The sequence below is a fragment of the Lathyrus oleraceus genome, chromosome 5 (assembly GCF_024323335.1).
Source record: "Lathyrus oleraceus cultivar Zhongwan6 chromosome 5, CAAS_Psat_ZW6_1.0, whole genome shotgun sequence".
Taxonomy (NCBI): Eukaryota; Viridiplantae; Streptophyta; class Magnoliopsida; order Fabales; family Fabaceae; genus Lathyrus; species Lathyrus oleraceus.
The window spans coordinates 357,679,721-357,698,031 of NC_066583.1; the positions used below are offsets into that span (position 1 = coordinate 357,679,721).

General features: G+C 36.3%; 1 protein-coding gene across 1 annotated transcript; it reads left to right on the forward strand.

Moving 5' to 3' along the window:
- Positions 1-1,410: 1,410 nt before the first annotated feature.
- On the forward strand, positions 1,411-14,982 carry LOC127080676 (guanine nucleotide exchange factor SPIKE 1). The gene is made up of 8 exons (XM_051020988.1): positions 1,411-1,628; positions 1,725-1,887; positions 2,157-2,278; positions 12,691-12,794; positions 12,907-12,962; positions 13,106-13,203; positions 13,328-13,465; positions 14,540-14,982. Exons 1-8 carry the CDS (start codon positions 1,569-1,571, stop codon positions 14,891-14,893), a joined length of 1,095 nt encoding a protein of 364 aa, XP_050876945.1. The 5' UTR covers positions 1,411-1,568; the 3' UTR covers positions 14,894-14,982.
- The last annotated feature ends 3,329 nt before the right edge of the window (positions 14,983-18,311 follow it).

Genomic DNA, 18,311 nt, shown 5'->3' on the forward strand with positions numbered 1-18,311 from the left:
TAACAGAGCCGGCGGGAGAGAGATATGTGTTACGGAATAGAGAGTACGTCACCGTTATTATATTTTGTGTAACTTCCCTTGTCATTTTCTTCATGCACTTAGTTTGTTTGTTTTTATTAAAAAATCCTGACACATGTCACATGTGTATTGTTTATTTATAATTAAAATTTGAAGTTCTTTATTTTAAATTACATGTTTTTGTTGTTTATTTATTTATTTTTTGCCTTTTATTATCTATTATAATTATGATTAATTAAGGTAGAGTTTGGATTTAGATGTGGGCCTTTCGCCCAAGATTTGTTTCTACAATTTCATGTATTCTCTCTCTCTCTCTCTCTCTCTCTCTCTCTCTCTCTCTCTCTCTCTCTATATATATATATATATATATATATATATATATATATATATATATATATATATATATATATATATATATATATATATATATATATATATATATATATATATATATATATATATATATATATATATATTAGTTTAACTTCTCTTTTTTATATATACATATTTGTTTTTATATTTTTTATATATATAAATATTAGTTTAATTTCTGTTTTTTATATATACATATATATTTTTGTTTTTGTTTTTTTATATATATACTCTTTGATTGGCAGTTTAGTTTTATATATATAATTTTTAATTTTCGATTTTATGTATACACATATTTTGCTTTTTGTTTTTCTTCTATATATATATATAGTTTCAGTGTGTTCAAATTTTGTATAGTTAGATATATATAATTTTTATTTTTCAAGTTATATATATATATATATATATATATATATATATATATATATATATATATATATATATATATATATATATATATATATATATATATATATATTTGTATTTTGTTAATATTATTTTTATAATTTATTTTATTTTTGTTCTATTTCGATTTCGTAGCAATGCATATTTATTGTGGGTATCGTGTGTGTGTGTTGTGTTTAGCTTTCTATTTTTTAATTATTTTGAGTTGATGTAAAAATTCAGACAGTGCTAAAATAATAATAATAATATATTTGATTGTTGTTGTTATTTTATTTTATTTCATTGCGTTGCGACTTCAGAAGTTTAAATTCAATTTAACTTCACTACGCCAAAAAGGTTTTTTAACAGCGCATCTTAGACAGCGCTTTTAAAAGAAAGCGCTGTCTAAGGTTAAAATAAAAATAAAACACGGAAAATGTTCTAAAAAAATAATGAAAGCGCTGTCTAAGGGGGGGTCTTAGACAACGCTTGTAGAAAGCGCTGTCTAAGACCCCCCCTTAGACAACGCTTTTAGAAAGCGCTTTTAAATATAGACCTTAGTCAGGGCTTTTGAGAAAGCGCTGTTTAAAGTCTTTTCGCTTTGTTGCATTCACCTACCAACTACTCTCTCTCTCTCTCTCTCAATCCTCGTAATGTTTCTTCTCCTGCTTACAGATCCAACTAATGTTCTACCTAACGCACTCTTTACCTAGCATATAAAGCTAAAACGACGTCGTCTTGTCCGTTGTTTTTGACCTCATTTCCTCTTCTCGGAGAAAAACCCTAGATCCACCATGCTTCATCTCCGTCACCGTCGAGATTCTACTCTGGCCACCACCAAGTGGCGTAACAAGGTGTTTATCCTTTTTCTGGATTAAATTCTCTCTTTCCGAGTTCCTGAAGCAGTGTATTTGATGCAATTTGTTGTCACGTCTTGTAATGTGTTGCAGTTTGATGAGAATCTGGAGCAATGGCCGCACCTCAATGAACTTGTTCATTGCTACACTACTGATTGGGTCAAGGATGACAACAAATACGGCCATTATGAAAGTATTGGAACTCCATCGTTTCATAACCAGATATATGAGGGCCCTGACACTGACATTGAGACCGGTATTTCAAATTTCATTTTTTTACTTCTTCATCATACAAGGTTTTGCGTTCTGCTTCTAATTTTAGAAAATAAGATATATACTTTGAATGAAACACACCTTTCATAGATTTGGAAAGTGCATGTTGTGAATGTGGATGTGCTTACTTATTGGAGTGACCCTTAGTTTAAAGTTTGTAGGTTGTGTGTTATTATGTTTATTAGTGATAAGTGATTGTAGCTAAACAAAGGTGAATTTATTTTTTGAGTGAAAAATTTTATTGGTATACAGAAATGCGGCTTGCTAGTGCTAGACGAACCAAGGGAGAAGATATTAGTGAAGATGACATCCCTAGTACTTCGGGAAGGCAATTTATGGAAGCTGCAGATGGTGAACATTCGGATGTTCCAAAGGTTGATGGGATTTAGTTATGTTTCTGTTGCACTTGGTGTTTGTGGGTTAAGTATATTTTTTGAAACCACAACAATGCTGATATTGGTTTTGGTAATGTGCAGCATTTGTAAGAACAAAAATTGTTCTACAACAGATTCCTTGATTTTGATGATAACAAAGGATGAAACCAAAAATGGCACCCTAACGAAAAGTTTCTAAGTGTGCAGGATTCTAAAGAAAGAAGGAAGAAATCTGATGATGTCATCAGATACAGAAGCAGATCAGATACATATTCTCAAATGATCAGAAGCATCTGATGAGGAAACACGCTCAAGAAGTTCTAACTCTAAGCAAAACAGCAAAGTATCAGAAGCATCTGAACAAGAAGTGAACTCTGGATGTTCTGACTCTGAACAACGCTATCTAAAGAAACTATCTGAACTCAAGAGATCAACATCAGATACAAAACTCCAAGTTTCTCCAGAAACACAAATACTCTGAGCATAGAATTGCTAATCATGAAAGAGTAACGTTTAAGTCAAGAAAAGATTTGCAAATGGATTTCCTAATTGAGAAAGAGACGTTAATCTCCAATTTCAATAAAGAAAATACTACTTGTGGTAAGTAGTCATTTCAAGAAGAAAAAGTCATCCTGCAGAAGCTATTTATGTGATGGCGTAACTTCATCTCAATATCCACCAGTTTCAACTACTACTTCAACGAATATATAAATAGGCTGCAAATCAACCTTGAACTATTAGTAAGCCAACTAGCCAAAATTATACTGAAACATCAACACTCAAGAAAACATTCTTTCTCTCTAAGATCTTCACGAAGCTTTTGCTTATAACGTGAAAAACTCTTGTTCTTAATTTTGTAATACTTGCTTTCTTAGAAGCACTCTAGTTTACATAAATCTTTCTTCTATTGTTTGTTGATTTCCTCAAGTGACTCTGTGTAGTCTGTATACTTGAGAGGGCTAAGAGATTTTTATCTTAGACGTTGTTTGTAATCTTTCAAGATTAGTGGATTAAGTCCTTGTTGAAGGCGAAATCACCTTGGCCGGGTGGACTGGAGTAGCTTTGTGTTATAAACGAACCAGTATAAAATCATTGTGTGGTTTTCTTTTTGAAAAGCGCTTATTTTTCAAAACAATTCAAACCCCCCCCCCCCTTTCTTGTTTTTCTCACTTTCAATTCGTATCAGAGCACAGACTCTGTTATTGATTTTCTAATCAAACACTTAACAGTGTAGAGAGATCCATAAAGAGAAAAACTATGGCCCACACAAATGAAAAGGATAGTTACAATGCTAAGCCTCCTGTCTTTGATGGAGAGAAGTTTGATTACTGGAAAGATAGAATTGAAAGTTTCTTTCTAGGCTATGATGCTGAACTCTGGGACATTGTCACAGATGGATACAAACCTCCTGTCACAGTGGATGGAGCTGAAGTTCCCAAAAGTAAGATGTCAGATGATCAGAAACGAGTTTTCAAGAATCATCACAAGGCCAGAACCATACTCCTAAATGCTATATCTTATAACGAGTATGAAAAGATCACCAACAGAGAAACAGCCAAAGATATACTTGACTCTCTGAGGATGACTCATGAAGGAAACTCTCAAGTCAAAGAGACAAAGGCTCTGGCACTTATCCAGAAATATGAAGCCTTCAAGATGGAAGATGATGAAGCTATAGAGGCTATGTTTTCTAGATTCCAAACTCTTATTGCAGGTCTCAAGGTGCTGGACAAAGGATACACAACTGCAGATCATGTGAAGAAGATAGTCAGAAGTCTGCCAAAGAAATGGAGACCTATGGTTACTGCTCTGAAGCTGTCAAAGGATCTGAACAATATCAGCCTTGAAGAACTTGTTAGTTCTCTCAGAAGCCATGAGATAGAACTAGAGGAGGATGAGCCTCAGAAAAAGAACAAGTCAGTAGCGCTAAAGTCCAGATCTGAAAGACGGAAACCTGACAGAACCAAAGCTCTCCAGGCAGAAGCTGAAGATACTGACGATTCTGAACCAGAAGACTCTGATGATGAAGAAGAGTTGTCCCTACTAACCAGAAGAGTCAAGCAACTCTGGAAAAAGAGGAACAACAACAACTTCAGAAGATCAAGACCCAGAGGGGATCGATCAGAGTCAACTTCAAAAGGTAAAGCTAACAAAGATATTACCTGTTATGAATGTAAAGAAACAGGTCATTACAGAAATGAATGCCCCAAGCTGAAGAAAGACAACTCTAGAAAAGAAAGCTTCAAGAAAAATACCTTCAGAACAAAGAAAGGATTAATGGCCACCTGGGATGATAGTGAATCTGGATCATCAGAATCTGACTCTGATGAACAGGCCAACGTAGCACTAATGGCTATCACATCCAGCAGCTCAGATGAAGAATCTGAAGAGGTATTTTCTGAACTTTCTCGATCTGACTTAGAATCATGTTTGTCAGAAACTCTTACCTCTTATCAGAAATTAAAACAAAAGTTTAAAAACATTAAAGGCTGTCTTAAAGAAAAATTTGAAGAGTGTAGTGAACTTGAGATGACAATTCTAGCACAAGAAGATACGATTAGATCTTTAACATTAGAAAGAGATGGAGCTAAGAGAAATAACTTAGAATTAGAAGAAGCGTTGTCTCAAGCACCACAAACTTCAAATAAAATTATTTATAAATATGAAGAAGCCTTTCAAGAATTTCTGAAGAATGGGATAGATAGGAGTATTATGGCATCCATGATTTATGGAGTAAGTCAGAACAATAAAAGGGGAATTGGTTATGATCCTAAGGAAGATAAAACTTCTACCAGTGACCAAATTAAATCTCCTTTTTCATATCATTACACACACACACAAGAACACAAATTTAAAAATGCTAGAAGACCCAAGGTTATAAGAAACTCTGGGAAAACTAATCTAAAAGGACCCAAGAGATTCTGGGTACCGAAAGATAAGATTATCTATGTTGCAGATATCCTATGCAGCAAAGTTCAGACACCAGTCATGGTACCTGGACTCTGGATGCTCGCGACACATGACGGGAAGAAAGTCTATGTTCCAAAGTCTGGAACTTAAAGATGCTGGATTTGTAGGCTTTGGAGGAGATCAGAAAGGAAGGATCAGAGGCTCCGGAACTATTGGTAATGGTACTCTTCCCTCTATATCTGATGTTCTTTATGTAGAAGGATTAATGCATAACTTGTTATCCATAAGTCAATTAAGTGATAACGGTTATGATGTAATCTTCAATCAAAAAACATGTAAAGCCATTAATCAGAACGATGGCTCTGTCCTTTTCACAGGCAAGAGGAAAAACAACATTTACAAAATAAATCTTTCTGATTTAAAAGATCAAAATGTTAAATGTCTAATGTCAGTTCACGAAGAGCAATGGGTATGGCATAGACGCTTGGGCCATATTAGCATGAGGAAACTTTCTCAGCTAACTAAACTTGAGTTAGTCAGAGGCCTACCTAAACTGAAGTTTTCTTCAGATGCTCTGTGTGAAGCTTGTCAGAAAGGAAAATTTTCAAAAACATCTTTTAAAAAGAAAAATGTTGTTTCTACCTCTAAGCCTCTGGAACTTCTTCACATTGACTTATTTGGTCCTGTGAAAACAGCATCAGTTAATGGAAAGAAGTATGGACTAGTCATTGTTGATGATTACAGTCGCTGGACATAGGTAAAATTCCTAAAGCACAAGAGTGAGTCTCACTCTGTATTCACTAGTTTCTGTTCCAAAGTGCAAAAAGAATTTGACTCTAAAATTATTAGAGTCAGAAGTGATCATGGTGGAGAATTTGAAAACAAAGATTTTGAAGAATTATTTGATTCTAATGGAATATCCCATGATTTCTCCTGCCCTAGAACTCCACAACAAAATGGAGTTGTAGAGAGGAAGAATAGGACACTCCAAGAGATGGCCAGAACCATGATCAATGAAACTAATGTAGCAAAGCACTTTTGGGCAGAAGCTGTAAATACAGCGTGTTACATTCAGAATAGAATCTCTATAAGACCTATTCTAGAAAAGACTCCCTATGAACTGTGTAAAGGAAGAAAACCAAACATTTCATATTTTCATCCTTTTGGATGTTCTTGCTTTATATTAAATACTAAAGAACATCTGAACAAGTTTGATTCCAAAGCACAGAAAGGTATTATGTTAGGATACTCAGAACGCTCTAAAGGCTACAGAGTATACAACACAGAAACCAAAATTGTGGAAGAATCAATTCATGTCAGATTTGATGATAAGCTTGACCCTGAAAAGTCAAAGCTAGTTGAAAAGTTTGCAGATTTGGAAATCACTCTTGTAGAGTCTGATAAAACTCCAGAAGCAACTGTCACTCAAAACTCTGAAGAAATTATATCTCCAGAAATCCCAAAGAAAGTCAAAAGTCGTATTAATGTATCTGAAGATTTGATTCTGGGAAACAAGGATGAACCTGTTAGAACAAGATCTACCTTCAGAACTTCTGAAGATATTCCTTTGGGACTAGTGTCTCTGATTGAGCCTATGTCTTGTGATGAAGCACTTCAGGATAACGACTGGGTTTCAGCTATGCAAGAAGAATTGGATCAATTCTCAAAGAATGATGTCTGGGATCTCGTTCCTAAACCCAGAGGCACTCACGTCATTGGAACCAGATGGGTTTTCAGAAACAAGCTGAACGAGAAAGGAGAAGTTGTCAGAAACAAAGCTCGACTGGTAGCTCAAGGTTACAGTCAACAAGAAGGTATTGACTATAATGAAACCTTTGCTCCAGTCGCGAGGTTAGAATCTATTCGTCTTCTTGTATCTTTTGCTATTAATCACTCTATCAAATTATATCAAATGGATGTCAAGAGTGCATTTCTTAATGGTTATATTTCAGAAGAAGTGTATGTCAATCAACCTCCAGGCTTTGAAAATTCAAATTTTCCAGAACATGTTTTTAAACTTAAGAAATCCTTATATGGACTCAAACAAGCTCCCAGAGCTTGGTATGAACGATTAAGCAATTTTCTTCTGGAACAAAATTTTATCAGAGGGAAAGTTGATTCTACACTCTTCTGTAAAAACCTTAATAATGATCTCATGATATGCCAGATTTATGTAGATGATATTATTTTTGGTTCTGCTAATATCTCTGTTTGCCAAGAATTTTCTAAGTTAATGCAGGCAGAATTTGAGATGAGCTTAATGCAAGAACTAAAGTTCTTTCTGGGAATTCAAATTAATCAAACTCCAGAAGCCACGTACGTCCATCAAAGTAAATATATTAAAGACGTTCTGAAGAAGTTTGACATGACTGAATGCAACTCTGCAAAAACTCCCATGCACCCAACTTGCATTCTGGAAAAGGAAGAGGTAAGCAACAAGGTTTGTCAGAAGCTCTATCGAGGTATGATAGGCTCTCTTCTCTATCTGACTGCTTCTCGTCCTGATATTCTCTTTAGTGTCTGTCTTTGTGCCAGATTCCAATCAGATCCTAGAGAATCTCATTTAACAGCAGTTAAGAGAATTCTCAAATATCTGAAAGGAACTCCTAACCTGGGCCTGATGTATGAGAAAACATCAGAGTATAGACTCTCGGGTTATTGTGATGCAGATTATGCAGGAGATAGAATAGAACGAAAAAGCACTTCTGGAAATTGCCAGCTTCTGGGAAACAACCTGATCTCCTGGGCTAGCAAAAGACAGTCAACTATTGCTCTATCAACTGCAGAAGCAGAATACATCTCAGCATCACTGTGCACAACTCAGATGCTCTGGATGAAGCATCAGCTAGAAGATCTACAAATCTTTGAGAGTAACATTCCTATCTTTTGTGATAATACTGCTGCTATTTGTTTAAGTAAGAATCCCATTCTACATTCCAGAGCCAAACACATAGAAATAAAATATCATTTTATCAGAGACTATGTTCAGAAAGGGATAGTAACATTGAAGTTCATTGATACAGAACATCAATGGGCAGATATCTTTACTAAGCCTCTAGCTGAAGATAGATTTCTTTTTATCTTAAAAAATCTGAACATTCAAAATTGCCCAGAATGAAGTATGGCTCTGAAAATGTAAAATGTGACTCTGATGTAAACAAATGTACTTCTGCCTCTGACTCTGATACTTCTACCAAGATAAGAAGATATCTGAGTTAGAAATCTTCAGAAACCAATCCTTTGGTATTCCTGAAGATCAGATACATCAACACGTGGAGCTCTAAGCGTCTAACCCTAGAACTTCTAGATAGTTGTCAAAAGAAATCAAAGGTCAAAACGTTTGAAATCTCCTAGAGCAATGTGCGTACTGTTGGGATTAGACATTCATTAATTAGCTGTAATCATTTTTCCCCCCAAGCGTGCTATTTTGATTTTTGTGCTAACGCTGGAATGTGTGTCGTTTTGCATGTGTTTTACTTAGAGTATATAAACACTTTTCTCACTTTTCACACTTATCACTCTCACTCACTCTCAAACCCTCTCTAAAACCCTAAAACTCTCTGAAGCATTCTCTGCAAGTTCTTCAATCTTCATCTTCTTCTTCACCATGGACGCTCAACAACAACAAGTCTTTAACTTCTCTCAAGAAATGGAATCAAGTTCTACTGCTCAAACCTCAAGCATTCCAACACCAACGGTTACAGGCGTCACCATAACCCCTGTTTACAAAGAACCTCACGTTCTTGACCGTGAACGCCATGTCAACCTTTCAACCCCTTTTGAAGGTTTGGATGTGTTGTGCGAATCGCTTGTTGATTTCGACAACCTAAGAAGAAATGGCGTTGATCTAACTGGAGAACTTCGTCAACAAGGGTGGGAAAACTATTTCCAAAGACTTTATGGTCCTATTTACCCACTTCTCGTCAAGGAGTTCTGGAGATTTGCAGATGCAGATGACAACTTCATCGTCTCATATGTTCTGGGGGTGAAGATTGTTATTACTGAAGGGTCTATTGCCTCTCTGTTGAACATGGAGAGAAGTGGAGGAAAAAGGATTTACAACATCCCTCCTAGGTCAAAGCGCATTACTGATGTTATCAACCCAACAATCTTCAAACCCAACGTTGAAGGAAATTCTTCAAAGAACAAAGAGTTGCACCAGAACCTCAGAGTGTGGCTGAAGATTATTCTGGGAACCATTCACCACCGTCCTGCCTCTAACTCCTCTGACTACATCAATGCAGACCAGAAATGCATTCTGTACTGCATTCAGAAGGGTATAAAGATCTGCCTCCCTGCTCTCCTTTTCAGATATCTGAGAGATTCCGTCAGAGAAACCAGAAATAACATGAAGCCCAGATCCTACATTCCTCTGGGAAGATTGCTATCTGACGTCTTCATTGAGCATGGACTGGTAGACCATCTGGAAAAGACCAAATTGATGGATGATCTGGCAATAGATGTTGGGAAGCCTCTGAATGCCAGAAACCTCAAGAGTATGGGGATAATTAAGAAGATTCAAGTCAGACCCACTCTGGACACATCCTGGGATTGTTTGAAAGATCAGAGGAAGATGCCTCATGGCCTGGCCAGGTTCTTCAAGAATGAACCCAGAGATGTTGTTGCTATCTATCTTCAGCGTCTGCTGGATGATGGTGTTGACATCTCTAAATTCAGCCTCGACGACTGTCTGGATTCTGAAGAAGACTTCGTCAGATACAAGAGAGGTCTTTCTGAAAAGAAGATAGCACCACAGGCAAAGAAGGCCAGACTTGGAGAAACTTCTGGAAGCAAATCTTCAGCTCCTCTGAATATCTCTACTGGTACGTCTGTTCCTCCTGTTACCTCTAATCCTCTGATGGCTTCTTCTAACCCTCTCTCTCTTCACAACCTATTTATACCACCTCTGATATTTCACCCTCAATCACCAGAACCTCCCAACCTACACCAGTTCTAAATGTAGCCCGTACATTCATACCTCCCTCTGAACCTAAACAAACCCACCAAAGCACTTCCTCTTCTTCATCCTCAGAACCAGAATCACCCCCATATGTTTCCCTCTCTTCTGACCCAAAATTTTCTGACCCTGATTCCCCAACCATAGCCACAATTTATGCTCATAGACTTGCTTCACAACAAACACAAACACAATCTGAAGCAACTTCACCACAACAAACAACCACCATACCTTCTGAAAACCAACCCTCTGACCATCCCACTTCTGATATCAACCCACCAAACATCTCCGCTGAACCAGAACCAGAATCTGAACCTTTAGATTTAAACCCTCTTTACGCTTCACCCCAAACATCTGAACCTCAACCTGAATCAGAATCTGAACCTCTTACACTAAATCTCAGCCCTCAAAACAGCCCTCCAAACTCTCCACCTCATACCTCTGAACCTGAACTTTCTAAACCTACCCTTAAGGAAGCCATCTTGATGATTGCAGAGGCTTTAGTTCAAAAGGTCGATTCTCTGGTCACTAACTCTGAAGTCAGTGATGATCCTGAATCTGTAAGGACACACTGGAACAGAGTCATTGGCTGGATGACATCTGAGGCCTTTAGGCTGAAGAGTATCTCTGAACAAGTCAGAAATGGCTACATCAGAGATGCTGAGGCAAGACTCCAGGAGAGACTTTCCAGAGAGGCTGAAGCCAGAAGGCTGGAGGAAGAGAGATTGGCCAAGGAAGCTGAAGAAGAAGCAAGAAGGCTAGAAGAAGAAAGACTTGCTAAGGAAGCTGAAATCCTAAGGGAGAAGGAAGCTGAAGCCAAGGCTCTGGCGGATGCAGAAGCACAAGCTGCTGCAGAAGCTAAAGCACAGCAGGCTCTGATTCTGGGGGAGTCCTCTTCTGTGATCCCTATGGTTCTTCAGACTCTGAAAGAACTCAAGCAAGATCAGAATGAACTCCGGGCCAGAATGGACAAGCAAGATACTGTCAACGACAACATCCAGAACATGCTTGCAATGCTGCTTCAGAGAATGCCTCCGCCTCCGAACCCTTAGGCACTTAGGATTTATTTTTTTTTGCTTGCCTGTTGTCTTTGTTTTTTGCTCTCTCTCTGAATCTGATGTTTTCTTGTTGCCTTTGTGCTTTTTATATGAATTTCAGTTTTTCTCTTTACTTATTTTTTTTACTGTCTTTTTGATTCTGACAAAAAGGGGGAGAAATTATTAATAGCTCTGATGAAAACATTGTCTAATACCTTAAGCATTCTGCAACATATTTTTCTTAAAAATAAAATTATCTAACTTGGACTTAAGAAATTGCAGAAAGTTTCAGAAACCTCTTTACTTAGAAGCTCTGGTAAGAACTTCTGAACTCCCTAGCACTAACTCAGGGGGAGCTCTTATCTATCTGATCTGATATTTTATATGTTTCATCTGCTAATTAAGATTGTTTTGTCATCATCAAAAAGGGGGAGACTGTAAGAACAAAAATTGTTCTACAACAGATTCCTTGATTTTGATGATAACAAAGGATGAAACCAAAAATGGCACCCTAACGAAAAGTTTCTAAGTGTGCAGGATTCTAAAGAAAGAAGGAAGAAATCTGATGATGTCATCAGATACAGAAGCAGATCAGATACATATTCTCAAATGATCAGAAGCATCTGATGAGGAAACACGCTCAAGAAGTTCTAACTCTAAGCAAAACAGCAAAGTATCAGAAGCATCTGAACAAGAAGTGAACTCTGGATGTTCTGACTCTGAACAACGCTATCTAAAGAAACTATCTGAACTCAAGAGATCAACATCAGATACAAAACTCCAAGTTTCTCCAGAAACACAAATACTCTGAGCATAGAATTGCTAATCATGAAAGAGTAACGTTTAAGTCAAGAAAAGATTTGCAAATGGATTTCCTAATTGAGAAAGAGACGTTAATCTCCAATTTCAATAAAGAAAATACTACTTGTGGTAAGTAGTCATTTCAAGAAGAAAAAGTCATCCTGCAGAAGCTATTTATGTGATGGCGTAACTTCATCTCAATATCCACCAGTTTCAACTACTACTTCAACGAATATATAAATAGGCTGCAAATCAACCTTGAACTATTAGTAAGCCAACTAGCCAAAATTATACTGAAACATCAACACTCAAGAAAACATTCTTTCTCTCTAAGATCTTCACGAAGCTTTTGCTTATAACGTGAAAAACTCTTGTTCTTAATTTTGTAATACTTGCTTTCTTAGAAGCACTCTAGTTTACATAAATCTTTCTTCTATTGTTTGTTGATTTCCTCAAGTGACTCTGTGTAGTCTGTATACTTGAGAGGGCTAAGAGATTTTTATCTTAGACGTTGTTTGTAATCTTTCAAGATTAGTGGATTAAGTCCTTGTTGAAGGCGAAATCACCTTGGCCGGGTGGACTGGAGTAGCTTTGTGTTATAAGCGAACCAGTATAAAATCATTGTGTGGTTTTCTTTTTGAAAAGCGCTTATTTTTCAAAACAATTCAAACCCCCCCCCCCCCCTTTCTTGTTTTTCTCACTTTTAGCATTTTGGTCAGTCTCCCCTTCATGCTTATGAGCCGGCGTTTGATTGGGAAAACGAGAGGTCATTGATATTTGGACAAAGGATACCTGAAACTCCTATATCACAGTATGGAAGTTCTGAGATGTTTCTAGTAGAGTTTTCTTTTGTGTTTGTATTTCCTATTTGTTTTTGCCCAACTGAATTTTTTCTGTCACCCCTTTGCTGTTGGGCATCTCAGTGGAATGAAGATTTCTGTCAAGGTTCAGTCTTTACAATTTCAGGCAGGCTTGTCCGGTGAGTGTTATGCTGTAGTTATTGACAGGGCAGTTTAGACACTGCCACTGCCACCTCCATTGCCATTTAAATTTATATTTTTAGGCTGAGAGCAGATTCAAGTGCCTGACTCAGAGCTCTGTTTTTGAATCCATGCTTTGTAGAGCCCTTTTACGGTACAATTTGCTTATACAATAGGGAGAGAAGAGAGAAATTATCAGAAGATTATTACTTTCATGTTTTACCAACCGAAATGCAGGATGTAAGCTATACAAGACCAATTTTAAAGAATTTTTTGGATATGATTTTTTTAAGTACATTAATTAATTCAACTGATGATTTCATACTGACAAACCAATGGCTATTCCCATTTATACAAATTCCAGGCCAAAATTACCTGTGAGCCTCGCTCAATTTTTTACTTAGATGCGCCATCTGCTTCGGTTTATTTGTTAATCCAGTTGGAGAAGCATGCTACTGAAGAAGGAGGAGTTACTCCTTCTGTTTATTCTCGTAAAGATACAGTACGTATTGATGTTTTTCTTTCACTGTTGGTACTGTTTTCTTTCTGCTTTAGCCAGGGATTATGGGGCGCTGTTCTTCTGTTTTTATGCCACTTGTGTGTAGGAGCACCTCTGGGGTGTAGGATGACTATTCCATGGTTGTATAATTGATTAGTTTATTTACTTTTTTTAATTGCTCTAGGATATAAATGAGATGATTCTAGCATAACTTCAAAGATGGACGTGAACTCAAATCATATCTCGAAGAGCAACCTGCTGTTGCCTTCTTTAAAAGAAAGTTTTTAATTTAAACTACTCAAGCTTTACCCCTAAAAATAGTATTAAGCATTTAAGCCTATTTTTGTATGGACCAATTGTTAGGGAAAGTAACAGTGGTTGATCACCAACAGCTAGGGAAATAGGATTATTCGCCTGTAGATTTTAATGATTCAAAGAAATTGGATCCACTGAGGAGCTATTCTTCCCTACACTAGATCAGTCTATAGTTCAAAAATCACAAAAAAGCTTGCTACCTTCCTCTGGGAAGAGTTAGTTCTATTTATAAGAGATTGGACCAACAGATTACAAAATTAAGTGGAACAGAAAATAACCAACTAACAAACAAACAAACTAAATGATAAGATAACTAACATAACTAATATTTTACAACATTCCCCTTTTTCCTATGGTAAATCTGCATAACTATGTCCTTTGTTGTGGGCTCTCTATTGTTTTATTTTGGCATATTTTTCTACTTTTTCAACATAAAAGATTGAAAGATAAAAAGATAACCTTGTAAAATACTTTTCACGAGATGTTAGTTTGTCTTTTGTTTCTCTGAAAACCGATCTGTACTCTTTTATTCCTTACTACATTTTTTAAAATTGTTAATTCACCAATGAGAAGCAGGTTGTATATATGCATTTTCCAGTTGAATTTTCTTGTACAAATATAGATCTGATCTGACTTTTGGGTTTGCTGACTGTGGATGCTTGACTACTTTTAATATATCCATTGCAGGGTGGTTGGTATTTGTGCATGAAATGATACGTTGTCTGAAAAACTTTTTACTTGATATTCTCTTTACTTTGACAGGTGCATTTGACTGAGAGAGAGAAGCAAAAATTGCAGGTGTGGTCTCAAATCATGCCTTACAAAGAGTCCTTCGCATGGGCCATTGTGTCATTATTTGATGGCAGTATTGGTGCAGCTTCGGTAGGGCCTGCTTCCCCAAGCAGCCCTCTAGCTCCAAGTGTATCTGGTTCAAGCTCGCATGAAGGTGTTTTCGAGACTAGTACAAAAGTATCGTTAGATGGAAAACCAAATTACTCGAATGGAAATTCTATTGTGGTTGAGGTTTCAAACTTAAATAAAGTCAAAGAAAGCTATACCGAGGAGTCACTTCAGGTATGTTCATCAGGTTCCTTTGACGGGGACTCTGTTCTTTAAGTACTGAATTGAATGCATAAGAATTCAGGCTAAAGTTTGCTGCTATTTATAGCACTTCAAAGTATTATGTATGACTTAAACTGTTCAAATTAGACCACTTATATGGCAATTGTTTAGTATGCATTGAATACATATTTATGGCACTTTTATTATCATATTGGTTTCAGTTTTCTTTTGATAGCTAAATGCTAAAATGTGATTGCATTATTCTCTGAACATTTTTATCATTTTTATTTATTCAACATGAAATCCAAAATACCCTTGTTAGGCGTGGGAGGCAAAAAGTGTCTCTTTTCTAGAGAATCCATGAGTTTTCTTTTAGCATTTAGCTAGAAAGCCAAGGTTCTTTCTTTCAAATGGTTCTATCATGCTTTTATGCTTTTATGCCTTTTATCATGAGGAAGACCCTCATACCCTCGTAGATACATGCATCCACCTTTTCACACTAAATAGTGATATTTATTTTCATGAGAACCATTATTCATGGTAGCTATAGTCTTAGAAAATGAAGGAAATTAATTAATGCTAATAAATAGTATTGATTGGTACAGGGAAATCATGCACGCTATGTGGAAGCCACAAAAGTTCAAAGCCATATATTTAATGGCTACCCTTTATGTTCTGACACTGACCCTTCCATCAGCAGCAGCAGTTTATTGGGCATTTGGTGACATGCTTCTAAATCACTCTAATGCTTTGATGAATTCAAGTGTGCATTTTATACAAAGGATCAAGTGGACGAAATCAAAGAGGAGTGGTGTCAATTCATGATAAAGCTCAATGTTTGTTCATAAATTTGTGTAATTAATGTGTACATTTGTAGTATATGTTATGACTTGTAAATGTGTACATAAATTTGTATATATTTTGATACATTTAAGGCAAAATTGGTTTGAATTGGTATATATATATATATTTGTTAGCCAAAAATTGGTAGAAAAAAGGCCAAAATGGCATATATAAAATGTGATAATTGTCTGTCAAAATCTGGTTGAAAACAGGTAGAAATTCTGGTTTATAAACCTGGAAAAAATGTGGTTTAAAACAAAAGCTTCAAAAATTTTCGTATACCTTAGACAATGCTTTTGTAAAAAGCGCTGTCTAAGGGGGGGATTAGAAAGCGCTTTAGGCAAAAGCGCTGTCTAAGGGGGGGGCTTAGACAGCGCTTTTTGAAAAGCGCTGTCTAAGGTATACCTAAAAAAATTAAAATAGGAGGGTCTTAGAAAGCGCTTTTGGCCAAAGCGCTGTCTAAGGGGGTGGGGCTTAGACAGCGCTTTTAAAAAGCGCTGTCTAAGGTATACATAAAAAATTTAAAATAAGAGGGTCTTATAAAGCGCTTTTGGCCAAAGCGCTGTCTAAGGGGGGGGGGGGGGGGGGTGGGGGGGGGGGGGGGGGGGCTTAGACAGCGCTTTTAAGATTTAAAAAAGCACTGTCTAAACCTTTAGCAGCGGAGGTTTAGACAGCGCTGTCTAAGGCTAAAAAAAGCGCTGTCTAAGGTCTTGTTTGTTGTAGTGCTTCCAAAACTCGCTTGAACACATATATTTAGTTGCTCAGCTTCTTATAGAGAGATTCATACATGAGTCTACTTTAAGTTAGCTTAGAGCTAAATTCAATTCCTTTCAATTTTGGTGTATTTCAGTCCCGTAGTTACTCTTGGGCCTTCTTACAATTAACTCTTAAGCAATATCAACCTAATTTTTATTAATCTCAAACTTTCACTTTAACCTTTTTATTCCAAACATTTTCATAATTAAAATCTGAAGAAAAAGATTACCCTAGATGGAATATTCAATCGTAATCCCGAATATTAGGCCCAAGTTGTAAGAGCTTTTAAGCCCTATGTATTCGTCTTCTCTTCAAAACGCTCCAATATTCAAAAAAAAGTTCTCAATAAAATATTTAGAAAAAGATTACCCTGGATGGAATATCCAGTTGTAATCCTGAATATTAGACCCAAGTTGTAAGAGCTTGTAAGTATATGTATTCGTCTTCTCCTCTAAAACACTTGTATATATTCAAATTTTTTTCCCAAAAAAATTGAAAGAAATAGATTACCCGGGTGAAACTCCATACGTAGTCCCGATAATTAGACCCAAGTTGTAAGAGCTTGCAAGTCATAAGTACTCGTCTTTCAGGCCCAAAAAATGCATCCAACCAATCAAACTATTTTTCGTCGTCGTGCGATTGATCAGAAAAACCTTTTCATAAATGAAAAACACCTTGTCTTAAGGTGATGTAAAGCAATGCTTCGTCCACAATTGTTGAGTTGAGATAAATGATGTTTTTCTGAATGTTGATTTGTAAATCCATTCGATGTGTGGTATACATCCGCTCCTCATCTGTTTTGGGTAAAACAATGTTCTTCGTCGATTAATACAAGATAGTTTTCGCTAAAATCGACCAACAAAAAAATATTTTCTACTCAGAACTACGTATGTCTTGAATTCTCTATTACACCCGGAGATACGTAGGAGCAGGATTGCGAAATCTTGTCAGACTCATTAATAAAAAACTTAGGTTTAGTCCCCTTCGTTACAAAAACTCCAAAAACATCTTCTCTTTTCTTTTGATCCTATTATTATTTCCCTCATAATAACTTGAGAAGCCTAACATTTCAAGCTGACACTAACACGCACAATTAACCTAATGGTTCCCGTTGAGTACAACGGGCATGAGGGGTGCTAATACCTTCCCATTGCGTAATCGACTCCCGAACTCTAATTTGGTTGCGGCGACCATAATCATTGTCGTTCTTTCTTGGGTTTTATCGATATTCCCCCTTTCCTTTTTAGGAATAAATAAAGTTCGATGACGACTATGTTTAGTCCATCAGGCGAGCGTGCGATTGCGCTTCGCTAAGTCGTGTTCTGATTTTTTCGAGGTGCGGCAATAATGTAATGGGATTCAAATTGTAAATAGAAATAAATATTGAATATTGTACAGTAAATGGCATTGTGATCTAAATTATTGAAGTAGGTGGATTAGCTCGAATGAAAGAATGGATATGGAATTGGATATATGGATTTGACTTAAGGTTTATTAAATTTGATAAGAAAAAATGGAATTTGAAAATTGGTTTTACAAAATGGATATGGAATTGGATAATTGGATTCGGAAATTTGTTTTAAATGGTTAAAAAATGGACAAATGGGCTTAACAATAAAAAGAGAAGTGAATGGGCTTAAGAACCTGGACATGCTAAATGGATTATTATTGAAATCAAACCAAAAAGAATTTTTAATGGTGGAAATAGAGTGTCGAAATCAATTTGAAATAAAGATGAAATGATCGTTGATTTTTATGCTAGATACCACGGTTAAGTGTGATAAGTGACTTTGGTCAATTGATTGACCAAAAAGTCAACAGTTGACCAAAAGTTAACTGATGGAAAAAGATGATGGGATGCATGTTCAAAATG

Coding starts and splice junctions, on each gene's coding strand:
- LOC127080676 (XM_051020988.1), top strand. CDS start 1,569: ATGCTTCATCTCCGTCACCGTCGAGATTCTACTCTGGCCACCACCAAG. Junction 1,888..2,156: donor TGACACTGACATTGAGACCG/GTATTTCAAATT, acceptor ATTGGTATACAG/AAATGCGGCTTGCTAGTGCT. Junction 13,204..13,327: donor TACCAACCGAAATGCAGGAT/GTAAGCTATACA, acceptor TACAAATTCCAG/GCCAAAATTACCTGTGAGCC.